Consider the following 15,643-nt stretch of genomic DNA (forward strand, 5'->3'; position numbering starts at 1 on the left):
TTATTGTTAGTGACAAAAAGCCTGATGTATAGTGCTGTGCTTGTATGTATTTATTTGATTTTTATCCATCCCTGAAATGTAGGTGATAAATACCGATTGCCTTGTTAGCAATAAAATTTAGTATTTGTTAGCAATATTTCAGTTGTTCTAGTTTTCTCTAATTCCTTTTTCCCAGTTTGAACTTTGAAACACATATAAAAAAAATATATACATATTTGTAGACTGCGCAGAATTCATTCATCCGAATATCTTGGGAATTTGATTATCGTTGACAATAAAACGTTCAATCCGATCAAAGTATTTTCGTATAGACTCCTGAGCTATAATTTCAACTAGGTGGCGGGAATGTGTCGATGGTATGAGTCTAATTATTGAAATTGTTTTTTTTTTTTTTATTTTAATTATCAGACGAAGGCATGTAATGGCGATTTTAGGAGCGGGAAGCCCACGTTCTTACCATGCTCCCGGGTTTACCGGTGTCTCCGGGTCTTCCAGATTCTCCTCTCAATCCCATGGGACCCTGTGAATAAAATACGGGATATAAAATATTGGAAAATATGTGACGATTTCAAATAATCGAAAGTCGAAAGATTTGGGACTTGTTAAACGACGAGGAATATTCTATTGAACACTTACGGGAAGTCCCATTGGGCCTGGATCTCCTTTCGTTCCTTTTTCGCCCTGAAATTTAAAGAGAATTTCATAAGATTTTATTCATTTTAATTCTATCACCGAAGAAGGGTTTCAGATATTTCGATGATCCGAAAATTTATTAGACATTCGTTGACGAAACACCAAAAATTTCATTCCAGACGGTTAGGATGCACAGTCCTGGGAATTTTTCCGGGGTCTTTCACGTCGACTACTTTGAAGGTCGTAATTTAGAATAGGCAATGAATACTGACAGGGTCGCCCTTGGCTCCGTCGTGTCCTCGATCTCCTTTGATTCCGGGTGGCCCCTGCAGTCCCGGATTTCCAGCTGGCCCAGGAGGTCCAGGTGGACCCATTATCTGGAAGGATATCGTGAATCTGTTTTAAAGGAGTGCATAGAATCAGCTCGGAAGACTAGCAAAATTATGAAATTCTGTATTGCGTAAGTGCAGACGAGTATGATAAGTAATTGCGATTTTAATTAGTCGGTAATAAGCAGACAACGATTGTGCAGGTAAAGAATGTCGAACTCAAAATTTTATCGACTCACCACTTCACCGGCGTTTACTTCAAAGGTGCCATCACCCTGTGGCGAAAACTGAATATTAGGGATGTAAAATTAATCATTAAATTGCACGGTATTATTTAGCGACACAGCAAACTGACAATGAAACGTAGAGTAGAAATCTTTACACACCTGTCTTCTCCTCAATTTTTTGTACTTCTGTTAGTCCGAGCACAATGGAAACATAGAAAGATGGAAACAAAAAAAAAAAAAAAACATAGAAGAGATTAATTTAGTAAAGATTTTTTCACCATTTCGAAACTATATCGTAACTAGTCGTTTCGGAAGATCGGACTTACCGATTCACCCTTTTCTCCTTTCTCACCCTTCTGACCGGGGTAACCCTGTGGTAGGAAATAGCGATGGTTTGAGTATTACGTGGAAATGAAATGAAAGAAATTGGAAGAAACTTTCGTTTTAGAATTAGTTTTTCTCACCGGAGGGCCAGGCAAACCAGGTGGCCCCATGAGACCGGGTGGTCCGATGTCACCGTACTCGCCTTTCTCACCTTTTGGTCCAGAAAGCCCCTGAAAAATAAAACAATAATCTAGCAATCCGCTAACAAAAGATCATGAAACTCTTCCTCCTTCCCATATAGTCCAGAATGAAACTGTTGTGAAATTTCATGTGAAAATATTCGGGGGCAACAAATATATAGAGCAGAGCGAGCGCGATGGTCGGGATATTAATTATCGCAGATGGTTGTGATATTTTGAGTAATGTGGGAGCATAAATACTCACCGGCATTCCGGGGGGTCCTTGAATTCCAGGCTCGCCATTAACGCCGTCCATACCAGGAGGACCTTGAGGGCCAGGGTCACCCCTCGAACCTGGAAAATAGTGGTATACGTTTTCTCAAGATTTGTCGCTGCACCGACTCGGTTTTATGGATGTAATTCAGCCTGATCGACCCGTCAATATTTTCAATATACATATTTCTTTTCTTTTTATTTTTATTTCCAACAGTTACGATATAATACGTTATATTTTTCACGAAATATAGGATCACAGCGTCCTCGGGCCTGCGGTAAAAGGAAACCTGCTTTCAGATGAAACTTAAAGGGGAGAGAATACAATACGAACATATCATGTATAATAATGAAATAATAAAAGCAACTGCGACGATGATTGATTGATAATAAAACTGACATTATATCATCGCACATTAGGTATGTAGACGACAATAATTTCGAGAGTTTTCTCCCTCTTTTAACCGGCCATATCTTTAATCTACCTGGTGGGGCATTATCGCCCTTGAAACCCTTCTCGCCGCGGTACCCGCGTTCTCCCATCTCGCCTTTTGGTCCCGGGCGTCCCGGTTCACCGGGAAAACCCCTTGCGATCACCTCCGAGTTCTCGCCTTTGAAACCCTACAATGACACTGCAAGGTCAGATCCATCCAGGCCCCCCGTTTAATTAGGAGTAGAAGAAAAGTAGTGCGAGAGCGTTAAAGAATTTCAGATTTGTGCGTTTTTTCTTTTTTTTTTTCGACTTTTTCCCCTCCAATCGGTTAGATGACGGAGCAGAGAGAAAAGGGCGACAGGATTTTAGGATGGTTTTCGAATTCAGAGTTGTTAAGGGTGAGATTTACAAAATACTACGACATGACTAATCAACTACGATACAACATCAAATCTATACATTTCACAATTATCATATCGAGCAGAGTGAAAAATAATATAACAAAATAATCAGAGGAGTAAAAATTAATTATTATTTTTTTTTCTTCTTCTTTTTTTCATAAATAGAAAGGAGACAACCACGGGGGTGTGGGTTTTAAACTGAAATTCAATTGATCCCGATGAATAAAGATATTTTTATTTGAATTTTATATGAGAAAATATCGATCGGACGGTTTTATTAAAGTTGGAACGCGGGAAGCCGATGCCTGGAATTTACATACGGTGAGGATTCGGGGATACTGTCCACTCCAGGGCCCACGAATCCTCAGGTACAGGGTGAAAATATGGCTTATGGTGTGAAGAAAACATGAAAAAGTGAGATTATCATTTATTCATTTATATATTTTTCAGATCAAAGTGAATAAAATAAAGAGAATGAACAAAAAAAATAAATAAATAAATAAAAAACCAGACAGATTATACGAAAAGCTACATCATACATAGAATTTAATACTTACAGGGTTGCAGAGATGCTATCGTCGCCATGATTTTGAGCCTCAAGCCGTAGTAGGTATTAGTGATTACTGATTAGTAGATTGAACCAACAGTGAACACGCAGGGGAGGTAGTGGGTGTTACTGGCTACGTAAACACAAATTAGTTACAAGCTAACGCTATAGGGCTAATTGTTACTAATAATATTAATATTATACAGTAGGTATAAACAATAAGGTAAGTACGCAAAAGCTATAATTGTGTTAATTAAAAATATTTGAACCAATGTTACTAATATTAAGCTTACACGACGTGTTACATCCGCCAAAAAGTTTTATCATATCTATTAAAACTTTTATCGATGTATAGCGTAATATTTCGTTTTGTCTTTATCCATTCCTTTTATTTATTTATAAGTTTAGTTTAGTTTTCGTGAACTTTCTGCGGTGTGACTCGTCAAAAATTTTATTTACAGATATATACTCGATCCTACATATATCCAATCGATACCAACACCATTATACTTACGTTGCTTTTTTTATCGTGGTTACAATTACAAGATATCAGTACACAGTATTTTATTAATACAATTGTTATGTAGGAACGGTCAATCGTCAGATGGAATTGTTATATCGGTATATCGATCTCAGCACGTTGATCATAAACGATTTTGTTTTTAATAAATTGGATATACCCACGATAAGACTGTACACTATAGATATACGTATTGAATATTTGAAACGTGCTATTTGCTGCCACCAACATTTTGAATATGTGTAATAACAGAAAAAAAAAATCAAATACATGTATTACTGTTCTTTTTTCAATCGATAAATTTGATTTTCACTCAGTAATGACTTTTGAGAACCATAATCAGGAGTGAGATTTGAAGAAAAAAAAAAATAATTTACAACTCCGATTATATCAATGACATACATAGGTCTTTTGATGAAATAGGATTTCGGCATAACTTGTCGAGCACGATGCATATTCACTTGACTAATAAGCGTAACGAGTATTCAAGGAAAATGAGAATCATCGAGCGATCGAGTAATCAAAAGGACGTTGCTCCGTCGAATGCCAAATTTTGGAAGCGCTTCAACGGGCTGCAATTTCGTTATGGAATAAACTCAGACTTTGGTGTATTTCCGACGCTCGAACCGGTTGAGATATAAATTTTCCAAAAAAGCTCCGTACAAATCTCTCGTTTTTCGAAAATTACTCGTTAATTCTGACAACGTTGTACACCTACATAGATGGGTATATTAATATTACAGCAGATTGAGTTTCATTCCTTGCCCAGGTATTCATGCGGCCTAAAAAACTAGCGGTTGCTTCAACACATTACTAGCGTATTGCGGGATCTATCATGCATTTTTCAGCGAAATTCTAGCGGCGTATCGTGCCTGTTTTTTTTTTTTCTTATTTTTTCATGCTTTTGCTTGAGTAGTTTGTTATATTTTTCGGGTCTAAGGAACCGGCGATATTCTCAGCCGAGGGTTTTCCCGAGGTGGTGGAAAAAGCTGCGGATGAGGGACTAAAAGAGGGAGTCCAACTACCCAAAGAATAATAACAAAAAAAAAAAAAAAAAAAAAAAAATGAGGAAAGGGAAGAGGCGGGGTGAAGGTGTACAGGTTGAAAGGAGGGTGCGGGGCTTTTTTTCGGGTAGGGCCTGAAGGACCTAGAGGACCTGGATGAGCTTACCCGCTTGCCGCGTTTCCCACGGGGGCCTTTCTCGCCGGGTATGCCTGGGGGCCCGGTCGGGCCCAATTCTCCCTTCTCGCCTTGGGCCCCTGCGTACCACGGACATCAAAAACATCACTATTCCATCATTTCTCAGTTCATCACCTCCCATTAATCATGTTAACTACCGTTAAGGGTGAACAATTTTCATTAATAATTCATTAGGCAGACATTTACTCGGTTCTGTTACTTTTTTTTTTTCGTTCCAATTTTATTTTATTTTATTTTTTTATTTTCCCCGTTTCAGTATTACTCCTGTGCGGTCCGTGTAATCGAAAAAAATTTCCGTAATCTCTACTCTGCCTTCTCCAAGTTATAATAACTATCATGCGCTGAGCTGATAATGGCAGCGCACTCCCAACTACTTTTCTCCATAAGTAAAAAAGATCGCACGTACAATACGATACCGGGAGATATGAATGTGCGGTAGATGTACTTTCACGTGTACGTATACCCGTTCACGACATACCTACATACCCATATAATTAATGTATTATATGCATATACGTGTAAGTGTATATACGAAATGGTTAAACTAGCCGCGTTTCCGAGGGTTTAAACCCCTGGGATTTTCTCTACCATCGAAAACTTTTCCAACGACTATTATCTCGCGCGTTCCACTCTATATGTATCCGTACAACAACCCACCACGTCCTCCCCCCCTGCCCGCCTCTTCCTTGGGGGAAACTGCAGTACAGTAACGACAACAATAATAATTATTATAGGAATAACAGAAACAACAACTGCCATAACAACGTTAACAGTTACGGTAATAATTGTTCTGATACAACGTGCGGTATACATGAGTATAGTTACATCCGTGTACGTACGTCATATTTCTGTATATGGGAAAATTCTGCAGTCAAAGCGCAACGGTGGAAAGTAACGACGTGGCGGTTCGTACTTATGTGGTGAGAATTTGTTAATAAAAACGCGTGTGTGTGTGTGTGTGTGTGTAGTCGGAGTGACGGAAAATTTCGTTAACGTGGTAGAGTTGAGCTTACCCTGGAGATTTTTGGAAGATTCGAGATAAGCGAGAAGAAAAATCGAGTGGGAGAAGTAGGAAGGATAAAGAACAAATCAATAAATAGGTAAATGAAACGAATAAGAGTTACTATAAGTAGTCGTATTGCTATTCGAGTAGTCGTTAGACTTGAACAAATGCAATCTGGAACTTATATTCCATCGGGTAAAGTTCTAATTGGCAAGAATACGTGAGTGGTGTAGGGGATGCAATCGGAATACAGGAAACTGGGGTCGTTGCGACTGCTGCGGTCGGATCTCTTAAATCCGAGAGTGACTCGTTAAGATAGAAATTTGTTTATTTCGTACGCGGTACGCTAAACGAGGCTTTGCTTCACTCCGTTTCGGTATTCTATTCTAGACTCTGTGTAATATCCATAGACTTGAATCTGGGTTATTTACGTCTTATGATTTATCATCCGTCTCTACATTTCACTATACTATTCGTATATCCGGTACGCTACGGCTTCTGCATATATTTATCAAAACATGTGAAGCGAGTCAAGTTCCCTTTAATATTACTAGACCGCGATAAGATTAATCATAGAATTATTAACGCCACGCTCAAGCGCAGCGTTTTTGGTTTTTTTTTTGGTTTTTTCTTTATGATGTTTCACCAGTTGATTAAAAGAATTTTGAAAAATATAAGAAATTTATGGTGCACAAAAAACAATTCGTGAGAAAGAAAGAATGAATAACGTGATGAGAAAAAATGGTGCAGGAGGTATTTAGTCACGTTGTTGAGAATGATTCGAAATCGTTTCGAAATAATCGACTCACCGGGAGGTCCTGCTGGACCTGGTGGACCTTCGATGATTCCAGTTGGGAACTGATCGCCATTTAACTTTGTCGTTAATCCCCGATCTCCCTTGTCACCCCTGTCACCCTGAGGAAGACGAGGAAAAGGTGATTAAATCCTGGTCACATCAGGGGTCTCGAAAAGTTGCTCGGAACCGAAAAAGAAACACTTTTTATCTTATTCTATTTCAAGTTTTTAATGAACACGAAACTACGACTTTGTGACAGACTAACAGAACTTTTCCTGGATAAGTCGGAATTTAAAAATTTTTAATTATTCATTATAGTTTGCGAAGAGATGAACAGCAGCTTTTGAGTTTGCGATAAATTAGGAGGATATCAAAAAGATATTATTATAATATTATTCTCAAAATTTGTCATAGAGAGATGAAACCAAATTTTTTCTGCGAATTTTCAGAAGAATTTACTCGCAGACTTTCATCTCAACTACATCGTTACTTGGACTCCGTTCAATATTTTTCCAGGTAAAAAATTTCGGTAAATTTTTCAATCAGGGTGAAAACTTCGATATAAAAATTGCAGCTAGAAACGAGTTCTTTTTTTCTATCCTCGAACCAACCTTGGGTCCGGAAGCTCCTGGAGGTCCTGTAGGACCGATCGGTCCAATCGGTCCCTGAATACCTTTTTCACCCGGTGGACCAACTTCGCCCGGAATTCCTTGTCTTCCATTGTGACCCGGGAGTCCTTCTGATCCTGTAGGACCCGGTGGTCCCGGTGGACCCGGTTCACCCGGCTCACCCTGTTTATGTTTATAAAAAATGTCAGAAGATTTCAAAAAACTCATAGAAAATAATCGTTAGTCAGGTTGTGATCGGATTGAATATTTTTGAAAATTTTGAAACCAAAAAAACGAACAGGCCTTAAGGTATCGTCAGAGAAAAGGTAATTTCTTTCATTTTTTCCGGCATTTTTAAAGTGACTTTGCTACGATATTTCATTGAGAAAATATTGACTATATATAACGGTATTATCACGTATATGCATGGAAAAATTTATGTACGTGATATTCGTATACATTACGAATAAAGAATAGAATTTTAAGACGGAGGGTGAAATATCACAGAATAAAGAAGGTTCGCTTACGTTTATTAAAGCTATTATTTTAAAACGCTATGGAGTATAGCGTCGTATAAACGCGTAATATGAGGCTATAGCCTGTATACGTATGTAACAGTAGTAACGATAGTAAGCATGTTTAAATTCTACAAGTTTGATGCAAGAACACATAGACGTGAAAGAGTAAAGGACGCTTCGAAGAGGGTAAAAAATGTTTGAGGAAACTATAAAAGACACCTGTTCATCATCGTATAAACCAGAAACCAGGAACTATTTCCTTTTTTTTCCTCTCTATTTTATCCATGCATGCAGACTTAATAACAATTTACATTCACCATAAATATACCCCGTTATTATACCGGACCAAAGAACCCTCCCAACATGTATGAGATGACCCTCGATTGTTCCGTCGATTGAAATTAAAAAAATCTAAAGCAACGGTCATGCATCAGAGTCATAATTCAAAGTGGCGCAAACATGCCGTATCTAAATGTACATATATGTATGATATATTACGTGTATAATTTCCAAATATATTTTAGAATACGTATAGAAAATGCGAAGAAAAGAAAAGAAAATTGAATAGAATGAAAATGAAATCGTGAAAGCTACGTACGTACATACATATCAATCCAGACGTATATTATCGTGCAGGAAACGGAATTGGGAGTAAAAAATAGTAAATTCACGACTAAAAGTAACGAGAGAAAGAATAGAAAATCACAGCGGGTCGAAAAGATGCGTAAAAATTATCTTTGCTCGTGACTATAGAAGTTTCTCTTTCGGAGAATCAATTTTGAACGTCGACGACCGATCGACGGATTAGTTGAAAAATACTTCCAACAATTGTTCTGTTTTAATTTTTTTTTTCGGGTTTGATATTTGACTTGACTAACAATAAGTACGGTGAAAAAAAGAAGGAAAAAAAAGAAGTAATGAGATTTTACTGTGACTCAAGGGAAGTGGTACGGGACTTACTTTGAGCTGTATGATGGTCTGCGTGGAGATATTATGCCCTCTTTCTTGAAGTCCCTAGAAGTAGGTGAACTACAAGTAATAACCAAATAACAAAAACGCGATGGGTTTCAAATGAGCAGAAATAATGGGAATTTTTAACCGGGGGTATTTAAATGAAATAAAATTAGGTAAAAAATTCATTGGTAGATCCAACTCCGACATGCCCAGATATACCTATATACAGAGACTGTAATTTTCAAATAAAAACCATTACCAACTGAAATGCAATCGAGATAATTGTACGATGATATTGCGAATGTAGTTTCATTTTGGAGTGATTTTTGTTTCGTTTCTTTCTTTTTTAAAACGTGCAGCAATCAATGACAGACAATTATTATCGTTGTTAGAATAACCTATGAAACCCCATCCGCATTAACATTAATCTAATTAACATTACACAGAGTAAATAAATCAGGGAGCATATAAATATATGTAATATATATATATAGGGTTTTATACATTTACACGAATAGAATGGCAGAACAACTACACCGAAAGCACCGAACAACGCAACGTCTAACAATATAACGTACATGTATATATGTATGAGGAATATTATGATCAACAAGAACCAGAAGAATGTAAATGGTATGTAGCTAATTTAGATGAGATGAATGAACAAATTCCAGAACAGAGACAACCAAAAAAAAATAAGAGAGTATTTGAAAAATACTAAACAACCAAAACAAATTTGTCCAAATATATTTTTGGAGGGTTTTGGAGGCCCGGGGGGTTACCTTCAGGGCGACGATTTCTGCATAGCCAAGGGTCCCTCCGCGTAGCGTCGTCACCGACCTCTTTAACCCCAATCCCTGTGCATTCACCCGTAGGCAGGAACAGTCTTTATTTTTTTATTTGTCTTTACAAAGATTCACATTATTCGGTTATGCACCGAACGAACTTATAATTTCATCGATTCTATCAGGGGTTGTTACTTCTTTTTTTTTTTTTTGAATTGCGATTATTCCTGACCTAAGGTAAGTTATCTTTTCTTCATATTTCGCGTGAACAATAATCGAAGAAAAATTGCATTATTGATACAACTATGGAATGCGCTTTGAATATTCTTATTTTTGTACCACGTTGAAATATAGCCACCCAGATCAAAATCGTGCGCGATGTGAAATAAAAAATTTTATTCTATTTTATTTTTATTTTTTTTCTCGTGAAAATGAAGAGTTGGTTTGTCGTGTATGAAATGTTGAGTATATGCAACGGAGTCTTTGAATAACAAGTAGGTGGTGAAAAGGTCCTGTTTGTGGCTCTATGTAACCTCATAGCCATCTGATAAAAATAACGGCCTCGAATAGGATCGTTTAATCGATATTCTTATTGCTTATAACTTCTATTTTTGGTTATAAAAGTGGAAACTTAAGGGTGGAAAATCGTACGTTGGTGAAATACAATTTTATATTCGTTGCATGATAAGATGGAGACGCTTTTTTCCAGATTTTGCCGAGTAATCTTTGAGGTTTACGATTCGAGGGAGTGATTGTGAAACGCTAATGCTAAACGAAAGACGAGGTTTCTTTTTTCCCTTTGCTCTTTTACTTTTTTTTTTTTTTAAATAAGGACAAGGAGGCGCTGTGTAAGCGTCGCCACGGAGTTGATAGATACCTTTACAGCGGAGAATACGTCGAATCCGGGATTTCCCAAATCTCCTTTTTGTCCTTTGTCACCAGGTCTACCCTAAAAGCATATCGAAACGTTCTTAATGAATTCTTTTCAGAAGAAGAATGCTTATCTTCGAAAATCTTCGACAAACATTCGCTAGTAAAGGGATGAATTTATCATTCTCTTTACTTAAAAGTTTAGGATTATCTTACCGGATCTCCTTTCGGCCCATCCAAGCCTATGGGACCCTGTAAAAAAAGATTCAGCGTATCAGATTAGAGCAGAGTTACTTAGCCGACGCAGAATGAGGTCACAACAAGCGAAGAAAAGTGACAGCTAGAAGAACGATGTGATATTAGAGAACGACCTCGTAATATTACATGAATATTTATTATTGAATATGATGAATGATGCACACGAACAGGAAACACAATAAAAAAAACCAAAGTATACACCTCAAATGATATTTGCAGTAAATGAAAAATAATCCCCATTAAAAGACCAAGATGCTTCCAAATACGGGTTGTGCATATGGAAAAATCAACCACCACACGTTAATTTGTTATCCATCGGTTAATATTCGTGTTAATGATTTATCTACTTTTAAAGGCATGGTATTAAATGTTCTTTTTTTTTCCATTTTTCTTACTGTTAGTATTGGCAATGCAAGATTCGTTAGTAGAACAGAAGGAGCTTTACCAAGATCTTTTACCCAGGCGACAAAAACCTGCAGTTTAGTTGGCTTGTGATTTAAGATTCTCGGGGTCTTGAAAAGAAAAAATTTTTCTGGGTTTAAAACGTACCAAAGTTCAGATCGATACGATGAATAATTTTATACTGGGAAAAATTATTTCCAGTTTGGTTGAATTCTTTGATATCAAATTGATCGAAATAATTATCCCGCATCAAAGAGTGTAGAGGCGGATAGAAAAAGTTGAATAAAAAAATTTCATTCAAAAGGTTTTCTCCGTAATATTGATGGCCTGATCGGTTTTCATCCAATTCAGAGCGAGAACATATATCTATGCGGATTACCGAATGAATGAATAAATCTTAAACAAGCATACGCACATTTTTGGCGGTTCTAAAAAGAAAACCTCGCCCTGATAATTCTATGGGAATACGAGAGGGGTTACTTCTTGATGGAGATATTTGACGAAGACTGCGTTTGAGAATCAACAAAAGTCGCTCCGAATTAAAACGAGATCGGGAGAAAAGCTGCGTGGTTGTTGCGCCGGGGGCTTGCGAAAGCGACGATAACGAAAGTTTGAGACAACCACGTCGCGTCGTCGTCTTACCGTCGAACTTAATTTTAAGGTTGCCCCGAGGAAATTGAAGCAAATAAAAACATCTTCGTCAGCCCGGCTCCTCGCTTACTCACAGGTATATAAGTATACGTACACATACGTATCTCGTAAAATTTCAATTTCATCGAGAGATAATTACCGACGTGGTTAATACCGAGGTGAAATTTGTTAGCGAATTATTTTTACCGTTCGCTGTAAAATCGAACATCGATTTCCAAAAGACGTCGCACATTTCTCTTTCGAAAAATGACTGCGACGCGGTGCTCGTTCGTTAGTTCTAATCGTGTGAACAGAGTAACCGTCAACAGCCGATAATTAGATGTACTTAAAAAAAAAGTCTATGGGGTTCGAATACAAGGATGTACAGGACAGTACAAGAGAACGAGCTGACAATGCGTTGAAATTATTGAAGTAATTGAAGTAATAAGAGAAAGGGGTACGCTGTACAAAAAGTATGAGAAGGGGGGAAGTAGAGTACGGTGTGGCCGAAGAAGGGAGTGCGATGATGATAAAACGAATAAACGAATACAAAGGAATACATAAAAGGAATTAACCAATAAACGAACCGGAAAACCGGGATAACCGGCGCGTCCGCTCAGACCCTGGAACAAACCAATAGGCAGGCACGTCACTTCACACGAGAAATAAAACGTTGCCATCATCATTTTCATTTTACGCAACCAACTTACCTCGTGTCGAACGATTAGAGATTTTAATTCAACCGTCAAACCGACAAGATTTACGGATATCGGTGATAAGATATATCTTTGAAAAATATTATACCCGCAAGTTCTTTCAGATACCCGTTTGCACTTTTTACATCAGGGTTATCGGAGTAGTCTCACATAGAAATGCAATCATTTTCTTACGAGCACAGACGTTCGTTCAACAGATGTATAAATGAATACAAATTTTTGTTGCCCCGATATATAAGTTCAATCAGATATTTCGAACCGTCACCAAATTAGAATATTTATTAGCATGCGATTTCAAACCATGTCGTTAATGAATTACTGTATAGCTGCTGCAAAATTAATTTGTCAAAACGACTAGTGCGACTGCGTATTAGTTTTTTTTTTTTCTTGGTTTTTTTTTCCAATCGGTAAATTAAATTTCCAGGATCAAGTTGTCATTATTTTCGTTTTGTTTTTTTTTTCTGTATTCTTACCATAATCCCACGGTCACCCCTGTCGCCTTTGATGCCCTGAAATTCCAGGAAAATTAACAACAGATTCGAATTTTTCGATCCTCTTAAAATCCCGCCCTTGCACTGCCAATATTGTGTATATGGATTTTGTATATTTGGAAGCAAATTTCCGTTTGATATTATTTTTTGACGCCCATAGCATTAAACATTTGGACAATGATCATAGGACGTGATAAAATTGACAAATGAAACCGAAATGCTGGGTAAAATGATGAAAATTAAAATAATGAATATAAAAATATGAATAAATAGTGGTAAAAAAAGTGAAGAAAAAATAATATACCGGAAAACCATTCTTGCCCGGCGGCCCGGTCACTCCCTGTAAGAAGGTGCATGATTGATTAAAAATAAATTCAAAAATCATTGTAAAGTAAAATTAAACATCATTCTAAGTGTAAGTTTTTTCATTCCTAACATTTTATAACATTCCACGCAAGTGAATTCACCAAAAAAAAGAATTAATGCAAAAAAAAAAAAAAACGAAAGTAGCAAGAAGGAAAACTTATTACTCACCGGCGCACCTGGTTCCCCTGGGTCACCTTTTTTCCCTTTTTTGCCTCGTTTCCCGGTCGGTCCCGGAGGACCTGCTGGACCTGGAATAATCAAATAAAATTATATATCATTTCTGTCTTTACTTCACTGTTTGTCAACATCAGAGTCAGATGTAAGAGTGAATAAAAATAATGGAAAGGGCTCGTTAAACCGTAATGATAAACCTCCGCGACTTTTTTCTGTTTTTTTTTCTTTTCATTTCCCTTTTCCGTCTTTCTCTCATTCCAGAAATATCTGCGCAAGGATTCCGCCTGATTACCAATAACGACGGATGGTACTGGTATACATACAATATTGCCTGGATGACGAATTTTCTCATCACATTTTAAATTCAAAAAAAGCTTTCAAGATCGATTAGAGGCTAAAAATTTTAACAAACCATGTGCATAATCCTGGGGGATCAACGGATAAAAATAATTGTAAAAAGATTCCTCGTTATTTTTACTCATTCACTCATTCGTTTCCTCTTAATGTATTTCCAAATTTCGGGAGAAATCGTCACAGGTTTTAGATTGACGTGTGTGGAGAACTTTTCGTCCGTAAATGATCATAGGTGCAAGTTCGAGAGTGAATCGTACCTCAAAAGTTGAACTCTTTGCGATATAGATTTTTTCATCAAAGGGGATGTATTTATACATATATGTATACTCAACAGTCTATGTATAAATTATGTATAATAACGGAATAATTTAGCCCACAGCAATAACCCAAAAAGCTCTCAAAGTTTTCGGCTCGTTGAGCTATAAAATTGTAATTCCACTAAATTTCCCGTAATATATAATATACATGGTATGTATGAGTAAATAGTAAGCTGTTTCAATATCGCGTGTGTCGATGGAAACGTTCAGCTGTCTAAGATATAAAATAAAATAAAAAAATAGGCTCTAGAAAATATTATTAGAAAATTTCATCACAAATACACATAATCACAGCGGATGCAAGAGGCTTGGAAACAAGAATTTTCTAGAAGTTGAAAGAAAGAAGAAGAGATCATACAAGGGAGCGGGCAGATGGAAAATTATCTTTTATTCTCGTTTCGGCAATTATACGACTTCTGTGTACATTGCGATTGGAAAATGTTTGTTCTGGATCAAGATGTACGATACGCGAAGCGATGAATATTTTTACTTTTTCTTTCATCTAAATGGAAGTTCGTTAATCACCGTAAAAACCGAATTTGTCTCCTCGTTAAAATGCGAAAAAACATGGCACAGGATAAACCCTGCAGCGTACGGCGGTAGTTAGAATTTATTGCTTACACCGCAGTTCCCTACGCCAGTCACACTCCACTTCCGGTTCTACCCCATCGAAACGGAAGGAAGCCGATTTTTTTCTTTGCTTATTTTACTCGTCTTTTTTTTCTCATTCCAGGGGCCAATATATTTCACGCTGTTATTCGCATATTAACGTTTTTTACTTCGGACTATGATAACTTCCCGTTCTCCGCTCGGGCCCTAGAGTAAAATAGGTCGGATCGACTAGTTTTTAGTAAGACTTTTTACCCACCCGTGACCCTGGGATCCTTGTTAATGCCGTTTAGGGTGAGAGAACCGAAGTGGAAAGGGAAGAAAGGGCCGCAATAGCTTTGGTAATTTATCGGCATTTTGGAAAAAGCCCTCCCGTGCCTTAAAAAGAGGATGGATGTGCTTTTAAAAATATTCGGACTCAGGTGGTGAGTGGTAGCAGTGGTGCTGATTGTCGATGGGGTGATGGAATGAAAAGTGACGAAACAAAATAGAGAGATCAACAACAGCTGAGTAAGACTAATTAGAATATAGAATTGAATGTACCCCGACGTATAATCGAATTCGACGCAAAAGTGTCCGTTCAGGCTTGAAATCGGATCATTGTAATTTGATCGATTTTCAAACTGTAAAATCCAATTTGAGTTGAAACCAATTAGCGGGAGAGCAAAAGTCGTGTGGGATCTGAGGAGAGAGACCGAAGGACTGGAGTGAGAAAAAGAGGAAGAA

General features: G+C 37.3%; 1 protein-coding gene and 1 long non-coding RNA gene across 27 annotated transcripts in view; one reads left to right on the forward strand and one right to left on the reverse strand.

Annotated features, from left to right (window-relative positions):
* Positions 1-15,643, reverse strand: part of LOC105690611 (collagen alpha chain CG42342) — a 121,099-nt gene that overhangs the window by 8,732 nt on the left and 96,724 nt on the right. For 11 of the 25 annotated variants that reach the window (XM_048657201.1, XM_048657195.1, XM_048657192.1 and 8 more), the window contains 20 exons: positions 13,632-13,711; positions 13,402-13,437; positions 13,080-13,115; positions 12,478-12,513; positions 10,817-10,852; positions 10,608-10,679; positions 9,728-9,814; positions 8,952-9,005; positions 7,477-7,656; positions 6,879-6,984; positions 5,037-5,125; positions 2,451-2,586; positions 1,958-2,046; positions 1,654-1,743; positions 1,516-1,560; positions 1,349-1,375; positions 1,202-1,249; positions 906-1,010; positions 637-681; positions 458-520 (listed from right to left, as the gene is read on the reverse strand). In XM_048657201.1, the coding sequence (XP_048513158.1) occupies positions 458-520; positions 637-681; positions 906-1,010; positions 1,202-1,249; positions 1,349-1,375; positions 1,516-1,560; positions 1,654-1,743; positions 1,958-2,046; positions 2,451-2,586; positions 5,037-5,125; positions 6,879-6,984; positions 7,477-7,656; positions 8,952-9,005; positions 9,728-9,814; positions 10,608-10,679; positions 10,817-10,852; positions 12,478-12,513; positions 13,080-13,115; positions 13,402-13,437; positions 13,632-13,711 (1,460 nt within the window). The remainder of the gene's footprint in view (positions 1-457; positions 521-636; positions 682-905; positions 1,011-1,201; positions 1,250-1,348; positions 1,376-1,515; positions 1,561-1,653; positions 1,744-1,957; positions 2,047-2,450; positions 2,587-5,036; positions 5,126-6,878; positions 6,985-7,476; positions 7,657-8,951; positions 9,006-9,727; positions 9,815-10,607; positions 10,680-10,816; positions 10,853-12,477; positions 12,514-13,079; positions 13,116-13,401; positions 13,438-13,631; positions 13,712-15,643) is intronic. The other 14 variants (XM_048657203.1, XM_048657194.1, XM_048657186.1 and 11 more) reach the window with 13 other exon arrangements.
* Positions 6,040-7,568, forward strand: LOC125501421. 2 transcript variants are annotated; one of them, XR_007278992.1, is made up of 3 exons: positions 6,040-6,166; positions 7,315-7,381; positions 7,440-7,568. It is a non-coding gene; the product is annotated as an uncharacterized LOC125501421 (long non-coding RNA). The 2 variants fall into 2 exon arrangements; XR_007278993.1 differs by lacking the exon at positions 6,040-6,166 and adding an exon at positions 6,868-7,004.

The sequence above is a fragment of the Athalia rosae genome, chromosome 6, assembly GCF_917208135.1.
Source record: "Athalia rosae chromosome 6, iyAthRosa1.1, whole genome shotgun sequence".
Taxonomy (NCBI): Eukaryota; Metazoa; Arthropoda; class Insecta; order Hymenoptera; family Athaliidae; genus Athalia; species Athalia rosae.